Source organism: Nerophis ophidion, linkage group LG23, assembly GCF_033978795.1.
Source record: "Nerophis ophidion isolate RoL-2023_Sa linkage group LG23, RoL_Noph_v1.0, whole genome shotgun sequence".
In the NCBI taxonomy this organism is placed as follows: Eukaryota; Metazoa; Chordata; class Actinopteri; order Syngnathiformes; family Syngnathidae; genus Nerophis; species Nerophis ophidion.
In genome coordinates, this window is record NC_084633.1 from 31,158,371 (window position 1) to 31,178,003 (window position 19,633).

Below are 19,633 nucleotides of genomic sequence, written 5' to 3' on the forward strand. Positions count from 1 at the left end.
TACAAATGTTTTGAATTAAATTTTTCTCTAAGATTATATCCCTCCTATTTTGTTGAGAAGAACTTTTGTATATTCTTGGGTAGCAGATTATAGTTAGCTTTGTGTATAAGTTTAGCTGTTTGCAAATACACTATGTCATGGAATTTCAGTATTTTTGATTCAATAAATAAAAGGGTTTGTACATTCTCTATACCCCGCGACGAAATGGATGGATGGATGGATGTTCTCTATATCCAACAGTATTATTCTAACTGATCTTTTTTGTAAAACATATTTCATGCAGAATGTGAAACTGATGGATGAAAATCCATCAAATATCCATCCATCCATCTATCTTCTTCCGCTTATCCATGGTCGGGGTTGCGGAGGCAGTAGCCTAAGCAGGGAAGCCAAGACTTTCCTCTCCACAGCCACTTCGTCCAGCTCTTCCCGGGGGATTTAGGTATTCCGAGGCCAGCCGGGAGACATAGTCTTCCCAACGTGTCCTGGGTCTTCCCCGTGGCCTCCTACCGGTTGGACGTGCCCTAAACACATCCCTGGGAACCTGATAGGACTCCTTCTTCAGCTTGACGGCAGCAATCACCGCCAGTGTCCACCAACGAGTTCTAGGATTACCGCCACAACAGCTACCAACTGCCTGTATATTATTATTTCATTTTGGACCTGCAGGATCAGCATATCTTCATCTATGTATGTCCATTTTCCATTTTACATACATTTTCTACCGCTTATTCCCTTTTGGGCTCGCGGGGGGCGCCGGCGCCTATCTCAGCTACAATCGGAAGGCGGGTTACACCCTGGACAAATCGCCAACTCATCACAGGGACAACACAGATAGACAGACAACATTCACACTCACATTCACACACTAGGGACAATTTAGTGTTGCCAATCAACCTATCCCCAAGTGCATGTCTTTGGAAGTGGGAGGAAGCCGGAGTACCCGGAGGGAACCCACGCATTCACGAAAGAACATGCAAACTCTGTACAGAAAGATCCCGAGCCTGGGATTGAACCCAGGACTGCAGGACCTTTGTATTGTGAGGCAGACGCACTAACCCCTCTGCCACAGTGAAGCCCTCTATGTATTTCGACAAGGTGAAATTATGTTGGAAAACCTTTGACAAGTTGACATCCATTTGGACGTTTCAATGTGTAAAATATGATCTGCATTGAAACAGACTACTTCGATTTGCAAGTAAACCGGAAAAAGTATTGTTTGTGCATGACTCCCTGTCCAACACGACCAGATTTCAGCTAAATTTAACAGATTTGTTGCGGCGTCCGGCAAATATAGAAGCTCTCTGTGTGCACAAAACCCAAAACCAGTAAAGTTGGCACGTTGTGTAAATCATAAATAAAAACAAGAATACAATGATTTGCCAATCCCTTTCAATTTATATTCAATTGAAGAGATTACAAAGACAAGCTATTTAACGTTCAAACTGAAAAACTTTTTTTTTTTTGCAAATATTAGCTCATTTGGAATTTGATGCCTGCAACATGTTTCAGAAAAGCAAGCAAAAGTGGCAAAAAGACTGAGAAAGTGGAGGAATGCTCATCAAACACTTATTTGGAACATCATACAGGTGAACAGGCTAATTGGGAACATGTGGATGCCATGATTGGGTTTTAAAGCAGCTTCAATGAAATGCTCAGTCATTCACAACCACGGATGGGGCGAGGGTCACCACTTTGTGAACAAATGCGTGAGCATATTGTCTAACAGTTTAAGAACAACATTCCTCAACAAGCTATTGCAAGGAATTTAGGGATTTCACCATTGGTTAGTGATATCATTAAAAGGTCCAGAGAATCTGGAGGAATCACTGCACGTAAGCAGCAATGCCGGTGACCTTGGATTCCTCAGGCGGTACTGCATCAAAAACAGACCAAACGTTTACTTAATGTTGTTAAAAGGAAAGGCCATGTAACAGTGGTAAAAATGCCCATATATATATATATATACATGTATATATATATATATCACACTGTACACACACACACACCCCTACGTATGGATTGCATTATTCCATTTTTTGCATACAAATTGATGTACTTGCTTTTGAAATCATAATAAGTCGGCGGGACAAGCATTTTATTCTATCAAAAATTGTTTGGACTGGATAATGATAATAGACGGATGTCTAAACTTTTCCCAAAGACTCAAAGTATGCGGGAAAAATTTGGATATATTTTTATTTAATTTTAAAAAAAATAATGAAAAAAAAAGCTAAAGCAGACAATACATATGTTAAAAGACAAAACTTAGTTACAGATTCGTATCATAGCTCAGGGATTCTCAAACTCGTGTATAGGGCTCTATCTAGTGGTACGCCAAAAAATTACTTAATTAGATATTCAGTGTTAATTTTCAAACTGTGGCCAAAAATATTAAATATACTTGTTAAATAAAACCACTTCCTTGTTTTTAATGAATACTAAAGCCCACTGTTCTACTGTATTTTAATGTTGGTCATTATGGTGGTACCGAGAGAGCAGAGTTTTTACTGAGCTTGCAGTTGGTGAAAAAAGTATGAGGACCAATATTGTTGGTGACAAAGTGTAATATTAATTATCACAGTTCAACAAAACCACAGTAAAAATGATAAAAACAGAGGAAAAAAGTGTATGCAATGAGAAAAAGCTGAAATGCTGATTTTAATATTACACTGTCACTTACAACACAAAGCCGACCCTAAGTTTTGTCTTTAAACACTGGATGTATTATGTCCTTTTTATTTTTTTTTTAAAACAAAATCAAAATGATCACAGCATACTTTGAGTTTGTAAGAAGTTTGGACACGCCTGAGTTATTAGTATTTTTATTGTTGTTTTTTTTTGTTTATCCAGGCCACACTTTGGACACCCTTGTTTAACATAATGTGTTTTACATGGTCAGATTGTTCTCAACTTTAAATGACAATTGCTAATTTTCCTTTCAAAATTGAAAGAACAAATCCCTTGAGTAAGAAAGAGGAGGTGCGTTATTGATGCATATAAATTCGGACCTCATAAAGAGATGTGGCGGGTCAGATCTGGGTTTGATGCTGTGATGTAAGAATGGAGGATGAAATGAATGGTGCTCCTGCTTCATAATTTTCTGCTAACACAAAGACAATGTCTGTCAAAGATATGCTCCAACAAAAGGAACTTGACATTAGAAGAAGGGACACGACTCACCTAGAAGTGTTGGACTTCATGAAGGTTGCCATGTAGTCTATGTCCTCCACAGCCCTTAGGATGCGCTCTCGTGAAGTGAAAGTGCTTTGGTCAAAATCCAGCAGGGGAAAGCTTTCAAAGTGGCGGACAAAACTTCTAAAAATGTTTTCCACTGTTCGCCAGGCCACCGACGAGCAGATGTAGAGGAGACAGTCTTTATCAGTATGTTGGCTGAGGCAGGAGCAAGAAGTCAGAGCGTCTTCCAGCATTCTGCCAACGCCCAAGCTGGCCGTCTCAGCCCTTCTACTCAAAGACTCCGCACTGGAGTTCCCAACAGCGGGTGTCAGGAAAACCCGGACGGCATGATCCACCACCTCTCTCACCAGATGGACGCTTCGGCGTCGGAGCTCTGTGACCAGCGTCACTTCCTGGATCCAGCTGATGTTGGAGCTGCTCAACATCTTCTGCAGCTCATCAATCAAATACCGGAGGAAGCTTCCCACATCTTGCTCCGTTTTGGGACACACCACTGCCAGGAACATTTGGAGACCATCCAGTGTGACCTTTTTAAAAGGAGAGACAAAGAAGTAGGTGAATTGTTCCAGAACATTCTGCAAAGTCAAAAAAAAAACACTCAGTAAATGTCTGGTCTGTTTTTGATGCAGTACCCTACCCTCCTCCCAAGCAGCTGCGAAAGCCATATCTCTTCATGAAGTTCCTGGTAGAACGGAGCCCTGTAGGAAAAACAATGAGAAGAGACTTTAGATGTTGCTGACAAAGCTTCTCCCTGTGATATAAGGCCAGCAAAATGATTGCAGGACCGATACCAAGCAATAATGTACACCACCAATTCTTCTGTGTACTTGAAAATGTTCATTATTGAAATATTTTGTGACTAAAAAATTAAAGTAAAAGACTTCTTTTAATCAACAAATGTGTTTGTGTACATTTATTACATACATACATTACAGTACAATTTAACCATATGACAGCAATTGCTGCCATACCCTTATAATGCAACATAGTCAATATCTAGTGAAAAATATTGTATTATAAATGAATCTTATGCAAGTATGACAAAACCCCACACACTTATGTACTGTATTTTTTAAAAATAGACATTGAAAAGCACGAATCAAGTGAAGTAGAATTAGTGAGTAAATTAAGTCTTATTTCAACTGTAAACAATTACACTTGATTGAATCAGGATGTTAAAACTTGTCTTACCTGATGGATGGAAAAGCGATCATAGTTGAAGAAGTGACGATGTTGAGCTAAAGCTTCTGCTCCATTTGGATCCCAACTGAGTTGACTGGATCGCTCTTGAAATGCAGACTATTCATTAGAGTTGGACATGTCCGTTAAAAAAACCTCTTTCAAGTCAAAGACACACCTTCTTTGATGAAGTACACCTGAAGATGCTCTCTTTGAGGAAAAAACTCGGAGGTAGGACTGTCTGTATATCTCTTTTGTTTTGCTTTCAATTGTTGTTATAATCTGAAAGTAATCGGCCCTCCCTGAATGAATGAATAAAGGTTTAAATGAATACACATATTCAAGTTTCTAATCTTTTGTTCGGATTGCACGTGCATCTGTGGATCAACAGCAGCGACAATTTAGCAAAATATATTTTGTAAAAACATGCATTCTTGACAGTCGGATGATTCACACACAGGCTGAGATCGGAAAGTCGTGAGTTTAAACCCGGCCGAGTCATACCAAAGTCTATAAAAATGTGAACCCATTACCTCCAAGCTTGGCACTCAGCATCAAGGGTTGGAATTTGGGGTTAAATCACCAAAATAATTTCAGAGCATGGCCACCGCTGCTGCTCACTGCTCCCCTCATCTCCCAGGGGGTGGAACAAGGGGATGGGTCAAATGCAGAGGATAATTTCACCACACCTAGTGTGTGTGTGTGTGTGTGTGTGTGTGTGTGTGTGTGTGTGTGTGTGTGTGTGTGTGACGATCATTGGTACTTTAAGTTGAAAAATATCACAACATGATAAAAAAATCCATCACAGGATTCACAAAGCAGAAAGAAAAAACTGAGCATGATCTGCACGCACAAAGGTTAATGTTCACTTGTGCTTAAAAATATCACACCAACATAATATATTCACAGCAGAAATGTATACAAGTCCATCCCAATACATTTTAGTATCTTTGAAAAGGTGCACATTTAAATATTCTTAAGAGTCACTGCAGTTAAATATTTCCTGAAAACATTTTAAAATTTTAATAGAGCCTAATTATGTGTTAGGATTATTTTGGGGGGCTTTTTACATTTTCTGTTCAACAATATACTTTGAAATCTTGCAGATGAAACTTCAAAAAGTCCATTCTTGTCAGCAATTCAACTTCAAATGTGAAACTAAAATGGGATATAAACTCATTACATGCCAAGTGAGATATGTCAAGCTTTTATTTGTTATACATTTGATGAATATGCCTTACAGTTTGTGAAAAGACCAAATTTTCTAGGTTTTCATAAACTTTAAGCTATAATCATAAAATTATATCTAACGATGGCTTAACATATCTTGAGTTGCATGATTTGAGCCTATGCCATATTAGTTTCACTTTGTAAATCTAATTTCTGGTAAAAACAAACCTTTTGCACTTTTGTACATTATTACATTACTTAAACCACTCTCGTTGTTTGTTGTACAGTACATTCTAGTGTATTGTTTTTTGATACTATTCCTTTTCTAAAGTTTCCTTTTGCTATTTTGTTTAGTTATTTTGGGGGGCAAGTATCAATTGAATTGATTTCAAATCATTTCGATGGACGACACTGATTTGAGATACGAATGTTTTGAGTTCCAAGCTCAGTTATAGAACTAATGGATCTTCTAAGTTGAGATAATGCTGTCTATCTTACTAACCATGGCCTCAAAATACTATCTTCACATAAGGCTTCAGAACAAAGTTCAGTTTGGACATTACTGGGTTACAAAAGAAACAAATAAATCATGTCTAACAATTTGCTTCAGATTTATCAGGGAGGAAACATGAAAACCTGCCACCTTGCAAGTTAGGTTCACAGAGTAAGTTATCATGGTAATACTGACATATCTATAACACATACTGTACAGACACACATACATACATACCTGGACAGCAGGTAATTGTGTGGGTAGATTCATTATCACCACAGAATAAGATTGTGTACCAAGCCTAACAAGCAAAACATTCAGAAGATCATGAAGTCTTAGCAAACTCATGCTTGCAATGTCAACGCGGGCTGCAATGATTACAAAAATGCTTTAATCAATTGTTTGAGTCTAATTAATAAAAACTAATAAAAAGGTGCACTGCATAGCGATCACATGAGAATGCTGGTGTGTGGGTGTTGTTTTTTGTGTGGCGGCAAACAGTGGTGCGTTTTTATTTATTAATTTCATTTTTATGATTGCACGCATGTTAAAAGTACAATTTTAATGTTGACGATGTGCATTCTTTTTTAAAAAAGAAAAAAGGTTTTGGCAACTCCAAAATCATTTTAACTATTTCCTTAAAATATGTATTGAGGCAATAAAGAGTGTTTAATTACTGGATTAATGGACCAAAGTAATTGGCAGATTGCTTAATTATTACATTATAATAAAGCCATAGGTACAGCTCCAATGTCAACACGGCCTTCCAAAATCCCCACCAAGAACATCACCCAGACGGTAGACGGAAAAAGCAAAGGCTAAATCCATTTTGTACTCACCTTTCAAGGAAGCTTCTTCCGGCAGCCAACCATGTTTTCTTCCTGTGTACAGCAAGCAGATTACTACCACACTCTGGGGCTGCAGCAAAAATGGAGATGAAGTGACTGTTATGGGTATATAAAGTCACTGTCTGTGTTGCATGAGTAAATTAAATTCTACTAAGTAGCAACAACAAAATCCTCCATAATTGTAAAGGTAAAACTAAATTGAGGTGTATGAGCTCAGAGAGAAGACACCTAACTAATGGCTGGCTATGACAGGATCTGGTAGAAAACTATAACCTTTGGGATGTTTTTGAATAGTTTCCCCAAAGCTTAAACCTTTCACATGTTATTTATAAAAAAAAAGTAGTGAAGTAGTGCAAAAAATACATTTATGAAGTATTTCATTCTCTCAGGGCATTCAATCGATCACAGCTGGACTGTTTGGTTTGTCAAAGAAGACGTTTCGCCCCTCATCCGAGTAGACTTCATCAATTAGTGCTCGTAGATTTAGATTGGTCAGATCTAGTTCAGCAGCTGGTGCCAAAACCCCAAATATTCATACAATAAGACCAGGAAGGGAAATTACACTTCGACTGTTCCTGGCTTTGACGGTTAGGAAACCATCCTTGCCCAGGCACACCCACCTGCTTTTGGAGTATATAAATATTTTGGATGAGCAGCGAAACGTCTTCCAAGACAAATCAAACAGTCCAGTTGCGATCGATTGAATGCCGTGAGATGGATGACCTGGATGAATGAGAATAATATTACATTTTACTTACAAAAAAGCACATTTCTGGGCACTCAAAGACACCATACAAAATCACAACAATAAAATTGGATGAAAACAACACGGATTGATCAATTTTACAGTGAATAAGCAGTCAAGAAAAGGTGTGTTTTGAGTCTTGATTTAAAGAGTTATTTTAAATCTTTAATACAAAGGTCTGGTGGTAATGAGTTCCAAAGATGAGGGGCTGAGCGGCTGAATGCTCGGGCACCCATGCACTTTATATAAGGGCACAGTGAGATGGATGATGAAGAGGATCTTAGTGAACGTGAGGGCGTGGCAACATGGAGCAGGTCAGAGAAAGGTAATGTATAGCTTTGAAAGTGAGGAGAATGATTTTAAATTGGATGCAGTGTTTGTTGGGTAGCCAATGGAGTTCTTGCAGAACAGGGGTGATGTGCTGGATTGAAGGGGTATAGGTTAGGGCAGTTTTTCTCAAATGGGGGTACGCGTACCCCTGAGAGTACTTAAAGGTATGCCAAGGGGTACGTGAGATTTTTTCAAAAATATTCTAAAAACAGCAGCAATTCAAAAATCCTTTATAAATGTATTTATTGAATAATACTTCAACAAAATATGAATGTAAGTTCATAAACTGTGAAAAAAAATACAACAATGCAATATTCAGCGTTGACAGCTAGATTTTTTGTGGACAGGTTCCATAAATATTGATGTTAAAGATTTCTTTTTTTTTGTGAAGAAATGTTTATAATTAAGTTCATGAATCCAGATGGAGCTCTTTTACAATCCCCAAAGAGGGCACTTTGAGTTGATGATTACTTCTATGTGTAGAAATCTTTATTTATAATTGAATCACTTGTTTTTTTCGACGAGTTATTTTTACATCTTTTTTTCAAAATAGTTCAAGAAAGACCACTACAAATGAGCAATATTTTGCACTTTTATACAATTTAATAAATCAGAAACTGATAACATAGTGCTGTATTTTACTTCTTTATATCTCTTTTTTTTCAACCAAAAATGGTTTGCTCTGATTAGGGGTTACTTGAATTACAAAAAATGTTCACAGGGGGTACATCACTGAAAAAAGGTTGACAACCACTGGGATAGGGTATGGAGAATATTCACAAATAAGTATTTCATTTAAACCTTTATTCATTAATTCAGTGAGGGCCGATTACTTTCGGATTATAACAATTGAAAGCAAAATAAAAAAACAAAAGAGGTATACAGACATTGTGTATTAGGGCTGTGAATCTTTGGGTGTCCCACGATTCGATTCAATATCGATTCTTGGGGTCACGATTCGATAATATATCGATAATATTTGATTCTCGATTGAAAAACTATATTTTTCAGATTCAAAACGATTCTGTATTCATTCAATACATAGGATTTCAGCAGGATCTACCCCAGTCTGCTGACATGCAAGCAGAGTAGTAGATTTAAAAAAACTTTTATAAAATTGTAAAGGACAATGTTTTATCAACTGATTGCAATAATGTTTTAACTAATAAACGAACCAAAAATATGACTTATTTTATCTTTGTGAAAACATTGGACACAGTGTGTTGTCAAGCTTATGAGATGCGATGCAAGTTAGCCACTGTGACACCATTGTTCTTTTTTTTTTATTTTTATAAATGTCTAAGGAGAATGTGAGTGAGGGATTTTTAATCACTGCTATGCTGAAATTATAACTAATATTGATACTGTTAATAATATTCTTTTTTGTTTCATTACTTTTGGTTTGTTCCGTGTCGTGTTTGTGTCTTCTCAATCGCTCTGTTTATTGCACTTCTGAGTGTTGCTGGGTCAGGTTTGGTTTTGGAATTGGATTGCACTGTTATAGTATTGCTGTGTAGTGGTTTGTTGGATTGATTAAAAGAAAATAAATTAATAAATAAAATAAAAATGAAAAAATAGATTTTTTAAAAATGAGAATCGATTCAGAATCACACAATGTATTCGATTTGCTTCGTATTCGAATCAATTTTTTCCCACACCCCTATTGTTTTATGTAAACTTCCGACCTCCAATGAGTTTTTTCATCAAAGAGAGCATCTTCAGGTGTACTTCATCAAAGAGGGTGTGTTTTTGACTTGAAAGAGGTCTTTGTAACGGACATGTCCAACTCTAATAAATAGTCAGCATTTCAAGAGCGATCCAGTCAGAACTCAGTAGGGATCCAAATGGAGCAGAATTAGCTCAATATCGTCACTTCTTCAACTATGATCGCTTTTCCATCTATCAGGTAAGACAACTTTTAACATCAACCCTGATTCAACCAAGTGTAATTGTTTACAGTTGAAATAAAACTTAAAGGTCTACTGAAATGAGATTTTCTTATTTTAACGGGGATAGCAGGTCCATTCTATGTGTCATACTTGATCATTTCGCGATATTGCCATATTTTTGCTGAAAGGATTTAGTAGAGAACATCTACAATAAAGTTTGCAACTTTCGGTGCTAAGATAAAACCCCTGCCTCTACCGGAAGTCGCAGACGATGACGTCACGTTTGATGGCTCCTCACATACTCACATTGTTTTTAATGGGAGCCTCCAACAAAAAGTGCTATTCGGACCGAGAAAACGACAATTTCCCCATTAATTTGAGCAAGGATGAGAGACTCGTGTTTGAGGATATTGATAGCGACGGACTATAAAAAAAAAAAAAAAAAAAAAAAAAAAGTTAAAAAAAAACGCGATTGCATTGGGACAGATTCCGATGTTTTTAGACACATTTACTAGGTTGATTCTGGGAAATCCCTTATCTTTCTATTGTGTTGCTAGTGTTTTAGTGAGTTTAATATGACCGGATAGTCGGAAGGGTGTGTACACGGGTGTTTTGACGCGCAGTGTCTCAGGGGAGTCGACGGCAGCTATGGACGGCACAAGCTCAGCTTTTCTCCGGTAAGAACTGACTTTTTAACCACAATTTTCTCACCGAAACCTGCTGGTTGACATGTGGTCGGGATCCATGTTCTCTTGACCGCGCTCTGATCCATAGGAAAGTTTCACCTCCAGGAATTTTAAACAAGGAATCACCGTGTGTTTGTGTGGCTAAAGGCTAAAGCTTCCCAACTCCATCTTTCTACAGTGACTTCTCCAATATTAATTGAACAAATTGCAAAAGATTCAGCAACACAGATGTCCAAAAAACTGTATAATTATGCCGTTAAAGCAGACGACATTTAGCTGTGTGTGTGCGCAGCGCTCATACTTCCTAAAAGTCTTGCGTACAAGTCATCATTACACGACGTTACAAAGACGAAACTCCCGGGAAATTTAAAATTGTAATTTAGTAAACTAAAAAGGCTGTATTGGCATGTGTTGCAATGTTAATATTTCATTATTGATATATAAACTATCAGACTGCGTGGTGGGTAGTAGTGGGTTTCAGTAGGCCTTTAATTTACGCACTAATTCTACTTCACTTGATAAGCAATGAAGTTGAAACTTTAAACAAGTACAACTTACTTGATTGATGCCTTAAGAATCAGGTGTGTACTAATAATGTACTACAAAATACCAAGTATAACTGGAACCTTCCAAACATTTGTTTACATGGTGGTGATAATAAACATATTATTCTACACCACTGACCTTTATGCAACGATTTTATTGGCGCTAAGTTTAGAAAGCTAACAGTTTTAACTCGGCTGTAAGAGCTTAGCTTAGCATCATGCTAGCTAAGATAGCAGGAACGCTTCTTTAACTAGAGTCGGTATTTGAATTTAACGGAGGTTAAGAAATTGATTGTTCTAATTGAGCAAGCGTTATGATATAAAGCATTATCAACACAAATTCAGTGGTAAAATATCAACTACATCACCTGTTGTTGACAGGCGGGGGGAGAGCTTTATCTTGTGTGATGTTGTGGTGGTGATGGCTAGATCGATCCAATGATCTATAGTGTCGATATCAGGGTACACTCGGCATCGGAGAGATACTATCGAAAAGGATCGATATTTTTTTTAATGTCGATTTTTACAAATACAGTACATAAGTCTGTGGGGTTGTCATACTTTCATAAGAGTAATTTATAATACAGTATATTTCACTACATATTGACTGTTTTGCCTTATACGGGTACTAGGCAGCAATTGCTGTCGTATTGTTAAATGTACACAAACACGTTTGTTGATTAAAACAAGTGTTGTAGTCTAATTATTTAATCACAACATATTTCAATATTGAACATTTTCAAGTGGAAAGAAGAATTAGTGGTGTACATTATTGCTTGGTATCGGTTCTGCAATCATTTTGCTGGTCTTATATCACATGGAGATGCTTTGTCAGCAACATTTAAAGCAGGGGATACTAACCTTTTTGAAACCAAGAGCTACTTCTTGGGTACTGATTAATGCGAAGGGCTACCAGTTTGGTACACACTTAAACTGCCAATTTGCTCAATTTACCTTTAACTATATTTTATTATTATTAATTAATGATATTTATCTTTGTGGGAACACTGATCATCTTAATGATTTCTCACAATAAATATATGTAGAAACAGATTATCAATATGCAACACTTTATTTTTATATTTTCTGTAAGTGCACATTTTTCAAATTGAACATTTTCAAATGATCACTTCTAAGACAGTCTTGTAAAATCACAATATCTCATTTTAATTAGCTAGCCACTTTTTTTTAACAAATCATGAATTACTTTGCAACATGTTTGTACAAATAATAACTCATGTAAAATACAAAAGACAACTCTCAAATTTTTAAATAAATCATGTCACATTTTGAACTGGACACCAAATCTGTTATGTGTTTCTTTGTCAGTTAGTGGGAAGCCTGGCATTGCATGCTGTTAACTAGTGTGTTGTACTCTGGTGTGTAACTTGACACTGCAACTCTGAGTGAGTCTTGCAGATGTGCATCAGTGAGGCGTGTTCTGTGTTTGTTCTTGATGAAGTTCATGTCAGAAAAGGCTGATTCACAAAGATAAGTTGAACCTAACAGGCTTGCAACCTTCATAGCTGCTGCGCATACACCACTGTACTTTTGTGTCAACAAGGCACCAAAAGTTTGGTGCAGCCTGGTGGGCTTTAAATTTTAAATAGTCAGGAAAGAAGAGGAAGGAATTTAAAAGGTAAAAGGGTATATGTGTTTAAAAATCCTAAAATTCTTTTTAAGGTTGTATTTTTTCTCTAAAATTGTCTTTCTGAAAGTTATAAGAAGCAAAGTAAAAAAAATAAATGAATTTATTTAAACAAGTGAAGACCAAGTCTTTCAAATATTTTCTTGGATTTTCAAATTCTATGAGTTTTGTCTCTCTTAGAATTAAAAATGTTGAGCAAAGCGAAACCAGATTGCTAGTAAATAAATACAATTTTAAAAATAGAGGCAGCTCACTGGTAAGTGCTGCTATTTGAGCTATTTTTAGAACAGGCCAGCGGGCGACTCATCTGGTCCATACGGGCTACCTGGTGCCCGCGGGCACCGCATTGGTGACCCCCGATCTACAGTCTCTTCTCATTTTCTTTCCTATAGGGCTCCGTTCTGCCAGGAACTTGATGAAGAGATATGGCTATCACAGCTGCTTGGGAGGAGGGTAAGGACACCTTTTTTTTCTCCTGCCCTTGATGAATGTTCTGGAACAATTCACCCACTTATTTGTCTCTTCTTTAAAAAGGTAACACTGGATGGTCTCCAAATGTTCCTGGCAGTGGTGTGTCCCAAAACGGAGCAAGATGTGGGGAGCTTCCTCCGGTATCTGGTTGACAAGCTGCAGAAGATGTTGAGCAGCTCCAACATCAGCTGGATCCAGGAAGTGACGCTGGTCACAGAGCTTCGACGCCGAAGTGTTCATCTGGTGAGAGAGGTGGTGGATCATGCCGTCAGGGTTTTCCTGACACCAGCTGTTGGGGACTCCAGTGCGGAGTCTTTGAGGAGAAGGGCTGAGACGGCCAGCTTGGGCGTTGGCAGAATGCTGGAAGACGCGCTGTCTTCTTGCTCCTGCCTCAGCCAGCATGTTGATGAAGACTGTCTCCTCTACATCTGCTCCTCGGTGGCCTGGCGAACAGTGGAAAGCATTTTTAGAAGTTTTGTCCGCCACTTTGAAAGCTTTCCCCTGCTGGACTTTGACTGAAGCACTTTCACTTCACGAGAGCGCATCCTAAGGGCTGTGGAGGACATAGACTACATGGCAACCTTCATGAAGTCAAACACTTCTAGGTGAGTCGTGGCCTTTTCCTATTGTCAAGTTCCTTGTGTTGGAGCATATCTATGACAGACATTGTCTTTGTGTTTGCAGAAGATGATGAAGCAGGAGCACCATTCATTTCATCCTCCATTCTTACATCACAGCATCAAACCCAGATCTGACCCGCCACATCCATATATGAGGCCTGAATTTATGTGCATCAATAAAGCACCACATCTTTCTTACTCGGTGGATTTGTTCTTTCACTTTTGACAGGAAAATTTCAATTGTCTTTTAAAGTTGAGAACAATCTGACCATGAAAAACACATTATGTTAAACAAGGGTGTCCAAAGTGTGGCCTGAAGTATAAATAGTTGGATGAACAAAAAAAAAAAAAAAAACGTGAAAATGTGATAACTCAGGTGTGTCCAAACTTCTTCCAAAGTCAAAGTATGCTGCGGCCATTTAGATTTTGTTATATATATATATATATATATATATATATATATATATATATATATATATATATATATATATATATATATATATATATATATATATATATATATATATATATGTATATACTGTATATATAATATGGCAACACTAAATTGGCCCCAGGGTGTGAATGTGAGGGTGAATGTTGTCTGTCTATCTGTGTTGGCCCTGCGATGAGGTGGCGACTTGTCCAGCATGTACCCCGTCTTCTGCCCAATTGTAGCTGAGATAGGCACCAGCGCCCCCCGCGACCCCAAAGGGCTGAAATGTTGATTTTAATACATTGTCACAACACAAAGCTGACCCTAAGGTTTGTCTTTAAATACTTGATATATATATATCCATCTTACCTGGATACAAACATACATATAAAAACACACACACACACACATATATATATATATATATATATATATATACATATATATATACATATATATATACATATACATATATATATACATATACATATACATATACATATACATATATATATATATATATATATATATATATATATATATATATATATATATATATATATATATATATATATATATATATATATATATATATATATATATATATATATATATATTCTATCCAGTATTTAAAGACAAAACTTAGGGTCAGCTTTGTGTCGTGACAGTGTATTATTAAAATCAACATTTCAGCTTTTTCTCATTACATTAACTTTTTTCCTCGTTTTTGTAATTTTTACTGTTGTTTTGTTTAACTTGTGATAATTAATAGTACACTTTGCCACTTACAACAATGGTCCTTAAAGTTTTTTCACCAAGTACCAGATCAGAAAAAACTCTGCTCTTTAAGTACCACCGTAATGACCAACTTTAAAAAACGGTAACATAGTAGGCCTAAGTATTCATTTAAAAAAAACAAGATTTTCTTTAAGAAGTATATTTAATATTATTGGCCACTGTGACATTATTACAGTTTAAATATCTAATTAATTCTTTGGCGTACCACTAGATGAAGCCCTGTACCAGATTTTAAGATTCCCTGACATATGATACAAAGCTGACACTAAATTGTGTCTTCAAACATATGCAATGTCTGCTTTAGCTTTTTTTATTTTATATAAAATATAATTCTATCAAAATTGTCCCAGCATACTTTCAGTCTTTGGTATGTGGCCCTTGTGTAAAAACATTTCGACATCCCTCTATTATCATCATCCAGTCCGAACATTTTTTGCTAGAATACAATTGTTGTCCTGATTTATGATTTCAAAAGCGAGTGTTAAAATAACTCAGCGTGCTTGAAATGTTTGATGATTTTGGTCTGCAATTATAAAAACATTCATTGTTGACATGTTTATGACGGGCCTGTGTGACTCATGTCAAATTAATCAAAGTCATTTATTTCTCTTAAGTTACATAATTTACACACAGTTGTATTATTATGCCAATATCCAATCTTTGTTACATCCTTTTTAGTGAAATGATCAGTAAATGTCATATGTTACACTTTTGGTGAAGTGTTTTGGTGTTTACTGAAAACAAGAAAAAAAAGAGTCAATGAGGTTAATTTAAACAGGGTGACAATAACTAATTGAAATGTAAAGACATCAGACGTTTATTTTTGTTTGAAATATTTAATTTCAGTGAGGGGTTGAACGTGATTGATGTATAAAGAACAATATGCAACCGTTTCAGATCAATAAAACAGGCTTCATGTAAACTTACTGTATAATATTTAGACACCCTCACAATATTTGCAAATGTTATTTCCATGGACTGTCATTTTCATAAATGTTATTGTATTTAATACCGGATGTCTCTCGATCTACTTGATGTCAAATTTGCAATCTTCTTATGTGAAACTAATGTCAGCATGTTTTAAAAAATACATGATTTGAATGTCGTTGCAAGCGCACTTCTGCAAATGTACTTCAAAATGTTCACAGGTGTGTTTTCTCCCCTCTAAATAATGTTAGCGGTTAGCCATACACAATCTGGTGTTAGTTAATGACTAGGATGCTAGCTAACGGCATTTTTTGCCAAAAACATGTGTATTCGGATAGAGTGAATAACCGTTGATACATACTAGTCAAATTTAAATCATGTCATCATGTAAAGTAACTCCAAAGGAGCAAACAAGAGCAGTTAGGAAGTGCACTGGAGGCATAGAGGGAGCTCTGCACATACAGTGGGGCAAAAAAGTATTTAGTCAGCCACCGATTGTGCAAGTTCTCCCGCTTAAAATGATGACAGAGGTCTGTAATTTTCATCATAGGTACACTTCAACTGTGAGAGACTGAATGTGAAAAAAAAAATCAGGAATTCACACTGTAGGAATTTTAAAGAATGTTATTTGTAAATTATGGTGGAAAATAAGTATTTGGTCAACCATTCAAAGCTCTTACTGATGGAAGGAGGTTTTGGCTCAAAATCTCACGATACATGGCCCCATTCATTCTTTCCTTAACACGGATCAATCGTCCTGTCTCCTTAGCAGAAAAACAGCCCCAAAGCATGTTTCCACCCCCATGCTTCACAGTAGGTGTGGTGTTCTTGGGATGCAACTCAGTATTCGTCTTCCTCCAAACACGACAATTTGAGTTTATACCAAAAAGTTCTATTTTGGTTTCATCTGACCACATGACATTCTCCCAATCCTCTGCTGTATCATCCATGTATCCATTTTGGTATAAACTCATCTCGTCGTGTTTGGAGGAAGAAGAACACAGAGTTCCATCCCAAGAACACCATAACTACTGTGATGCATGGGGGTTGAAACATCATGCTTTGGGGCTGGTTTTCTGCTAAGGAGACAGGACGATTGATCCGTGTTAAGGAAAGAATGAATGGGGCCATGTGTCGTGAGATTTCCAGCCAAAACCTACTTCCATCAGTGAGAGCTTTGAATGGTTGAATAAATACTTATTTTCCACCATAATTTACTAATAAATTCTTTAAAATTCCTACAATGTGAATTCCTGGATGTTTTTTTCACATTCTGTCTCTCACAGTTGAAGTGTACCTATGATGAAAATTACAGACCTCTGTCATCATTTTAAGTGGGAGAACTTGCACAATCGGTGGCTGAGTAAATACTTTTTGCCCCACTGTATGAGGCTAAATTGACTACAAAAAAAACTCCAAAGAGAATGCTGGAGTACAGCAAAGACTTACCAGTAATACATGCGGCAGAAGAAGCATCCAGAATATACAACATCCCAACACAGAATGTAGCAGCCGCACAACTGAAATAGTGTTGATTGGTCATACCAAACAGGTGTGTGGCGCGGGAGTTAGTCACTGCAGGGAAACACACACAAAACAGGAAGTACAACCACACTAAAAGTGGTAGACAGGAACTAAAACACCAAATATGGGAAATACATAAAATCAAAACTGGACTGTCAAGCAGAGCGTCCTGGGCGTTGCTGTTGAGGGTGCGGATGGCGTCCATGGATTGGCCATCTTTGCAGCTAGTGGTAAATTTTGGTAACTTATGGTCTCTTAGTTGTTTTGACCCTTTATGACTTTTCCCCTTTATTGCAAATAACACAATTTTCTTTATGTACTTAATATTTCAAGTTAAAATTTCAGTCTTATTTCATTGATAAGTCATTTATTTTCAACACGGATTAATCGACACCGACAACATTGTTGATTTACAGTGACTCACCTCAACAAAAACATCATGCTGTGATGATTGGTCACTTAATTTCTGTTTGTTTCCTTCTTTTTGTATATACTTCACGTCAGTGATCTTATTTTGTTCCATTTCCTGGTTGTTCTGCGCAGCACTGTTTTTTCCTCACCTGTTGTCAGCCGGTCCACACCGGCTGACAAATCAACATGTATCCTATTTATGCCTTGTGTCGAGCACTCCTCAGTTCTGGAAGATCACTTTATGTTGGTAACCATTCCATGCAAGACTGCTTCCCTCTTTTTGAGTAATAAAACTCATCTTACCTGCTCATCGTCCTCCTGGTTCTTGCATCTTGGGGTCACAAAAACGGCAGCCATGCGAGTTCCCAACACATGCTCTATCTACTTTTTGTTTCATTTTATCCCATAGATCAAAAAACAATAGTCTGTTTGTACACAATTTGTAGTCAATTTACTTTTGCAGATGACATTGTGTAGCTTTTAAAAAAAACGAAATAACTTACATTTGTGAGTAGTCGACATACTTTTATTGATGAAATTATTTCACTATTGTGAGTGGTCAACTTAGTTCCATTGATAAAATTAAATCACATTTGTGAAAACTCAACAAACTTTTATTGATAAAATTAACTGACATTTCTGAGTAGTCAACTTACTTTTATTGATCAAATTAACTCACATTTGTGATTAGTCAACTTATTTTTATTGATAAAATGAACTCATGTTTGTGAGTAGTCAACTGACTTTTATTGATAAAAATTAACTCACATTTGGGAGTACTCAACTTACTTTTGATAAAAATAATGCCCATTTTTAAGTAGTCAACTTACTTTTATTGATAAAATTAACTCACATTTGTGAGGAGTCAACTTACTTTTATTGATAAAATTAATTCACATTTGTGAGTAGTCAATTTAGTTCCATTGATAAAATTAAATCACATTTGTGAAAATTCAACAAACTTTTATTGATAAAATTAACTGACATTTGTGAGTAGTCAACTTACTTTTATTGATAAAATTAACTCACATTTGTGATTAGTCAACTTATTTTTATTGATAAAATGAACTCATGTTTCTAAATAGTCAACTGACTTTTATTGATAAAAAATTAACTCACATTTGCGAGTACTCAACTTACTTTTGATAAAATTAATGCACATTTGTAAGTAGTCAACTTACTTTTTTTGATAAAATTGGCTAACATTTGTGAGTAACCAACTTATGTTTATTGATTAAATTAACTCACATTTGTGAGAAGTCAATTTAGTTATATTGATAAAATTAACTCACATTTGTGAGCAGTCAACTTATTTTATTGATGAAATTGACTAACATTTGTGAGTAGTCAATTTACTTTTATTGATAAAATTAACTCACATTTGTGAGTAGTCAATTTAGTTCCATTGATAAAATTGGCTCACATTTGTGAGTAATTAACTTACTTTTATTGATAAAATGAACTCACATTTGCGATTAGTCAACTTACTTTTATTGATAAAATGAACTCACATTTGTGATTAGTCAACTTACTTTTATTGATAAAATGAACTTACATTTGTGAGTAGTCAACTTACATTTGATAAAATTAACTTATATTTGTGAGTAATCAACTAACTGTTATTGATAAAATTAAGTGAGTACTTGGGACAATTAAATCATTTTGCACAGCAGTCTGCTAAAAATAACGGAAAGTGCCACTCCACATGGCAAGTGACG

The 19,633-nt window shown here is 36.3% G+C and overlaps 1 protein-coding gene across 1 annotated transcript; it reads right to left on the bottom strand.

The window, feature by feature from the left end:
* Positions 1 to 12,158: 12,158 nt before the first annotated feature.
* On the bottom strand, positions 12,159 to 17,839 carry LOC133541538 (uncharacterized). Its single transcript, XM_061884993.1, has 2 exons — positions 17,430 to 17,839; positions 12,159 to 13,645 (listed from the first exon to the last, which is right to left on the bottom strand). Exons 1-2 carry the CDS (start codon positions 17,707 to 17,709, stop codon positions 13,164 to 13,166), a joined length of 762 nt encoding a protein of 253 aa, XP_061740977.1. The 5' UTR covers positions 17,710 to 17,839; the 3' UTR covers positions 12,159 to 13,163.
* Positions 17,840 to 19,633: the final 1,794 nt, after the last annotated feature.

What these genes read in the sequence shown, in the direction of transcription:
- LOC133541538 (XM_061884993.1), bottom strand. Translation starts at nt 17,709, where the DNA reads ATGGACGCCATCCGCACCCTCAACAGCAACGCCCAGGACGCTCTGCTT. An exon ending in TTCTGCCGCATGTATTACTG is followed by an intron (nt 13,646 to 17,429) that starts GTAAGTCTTTGC and finishes ACTGTTCGCCAG; the next exon opens with GCCACCGAGGAGCAGATGTA.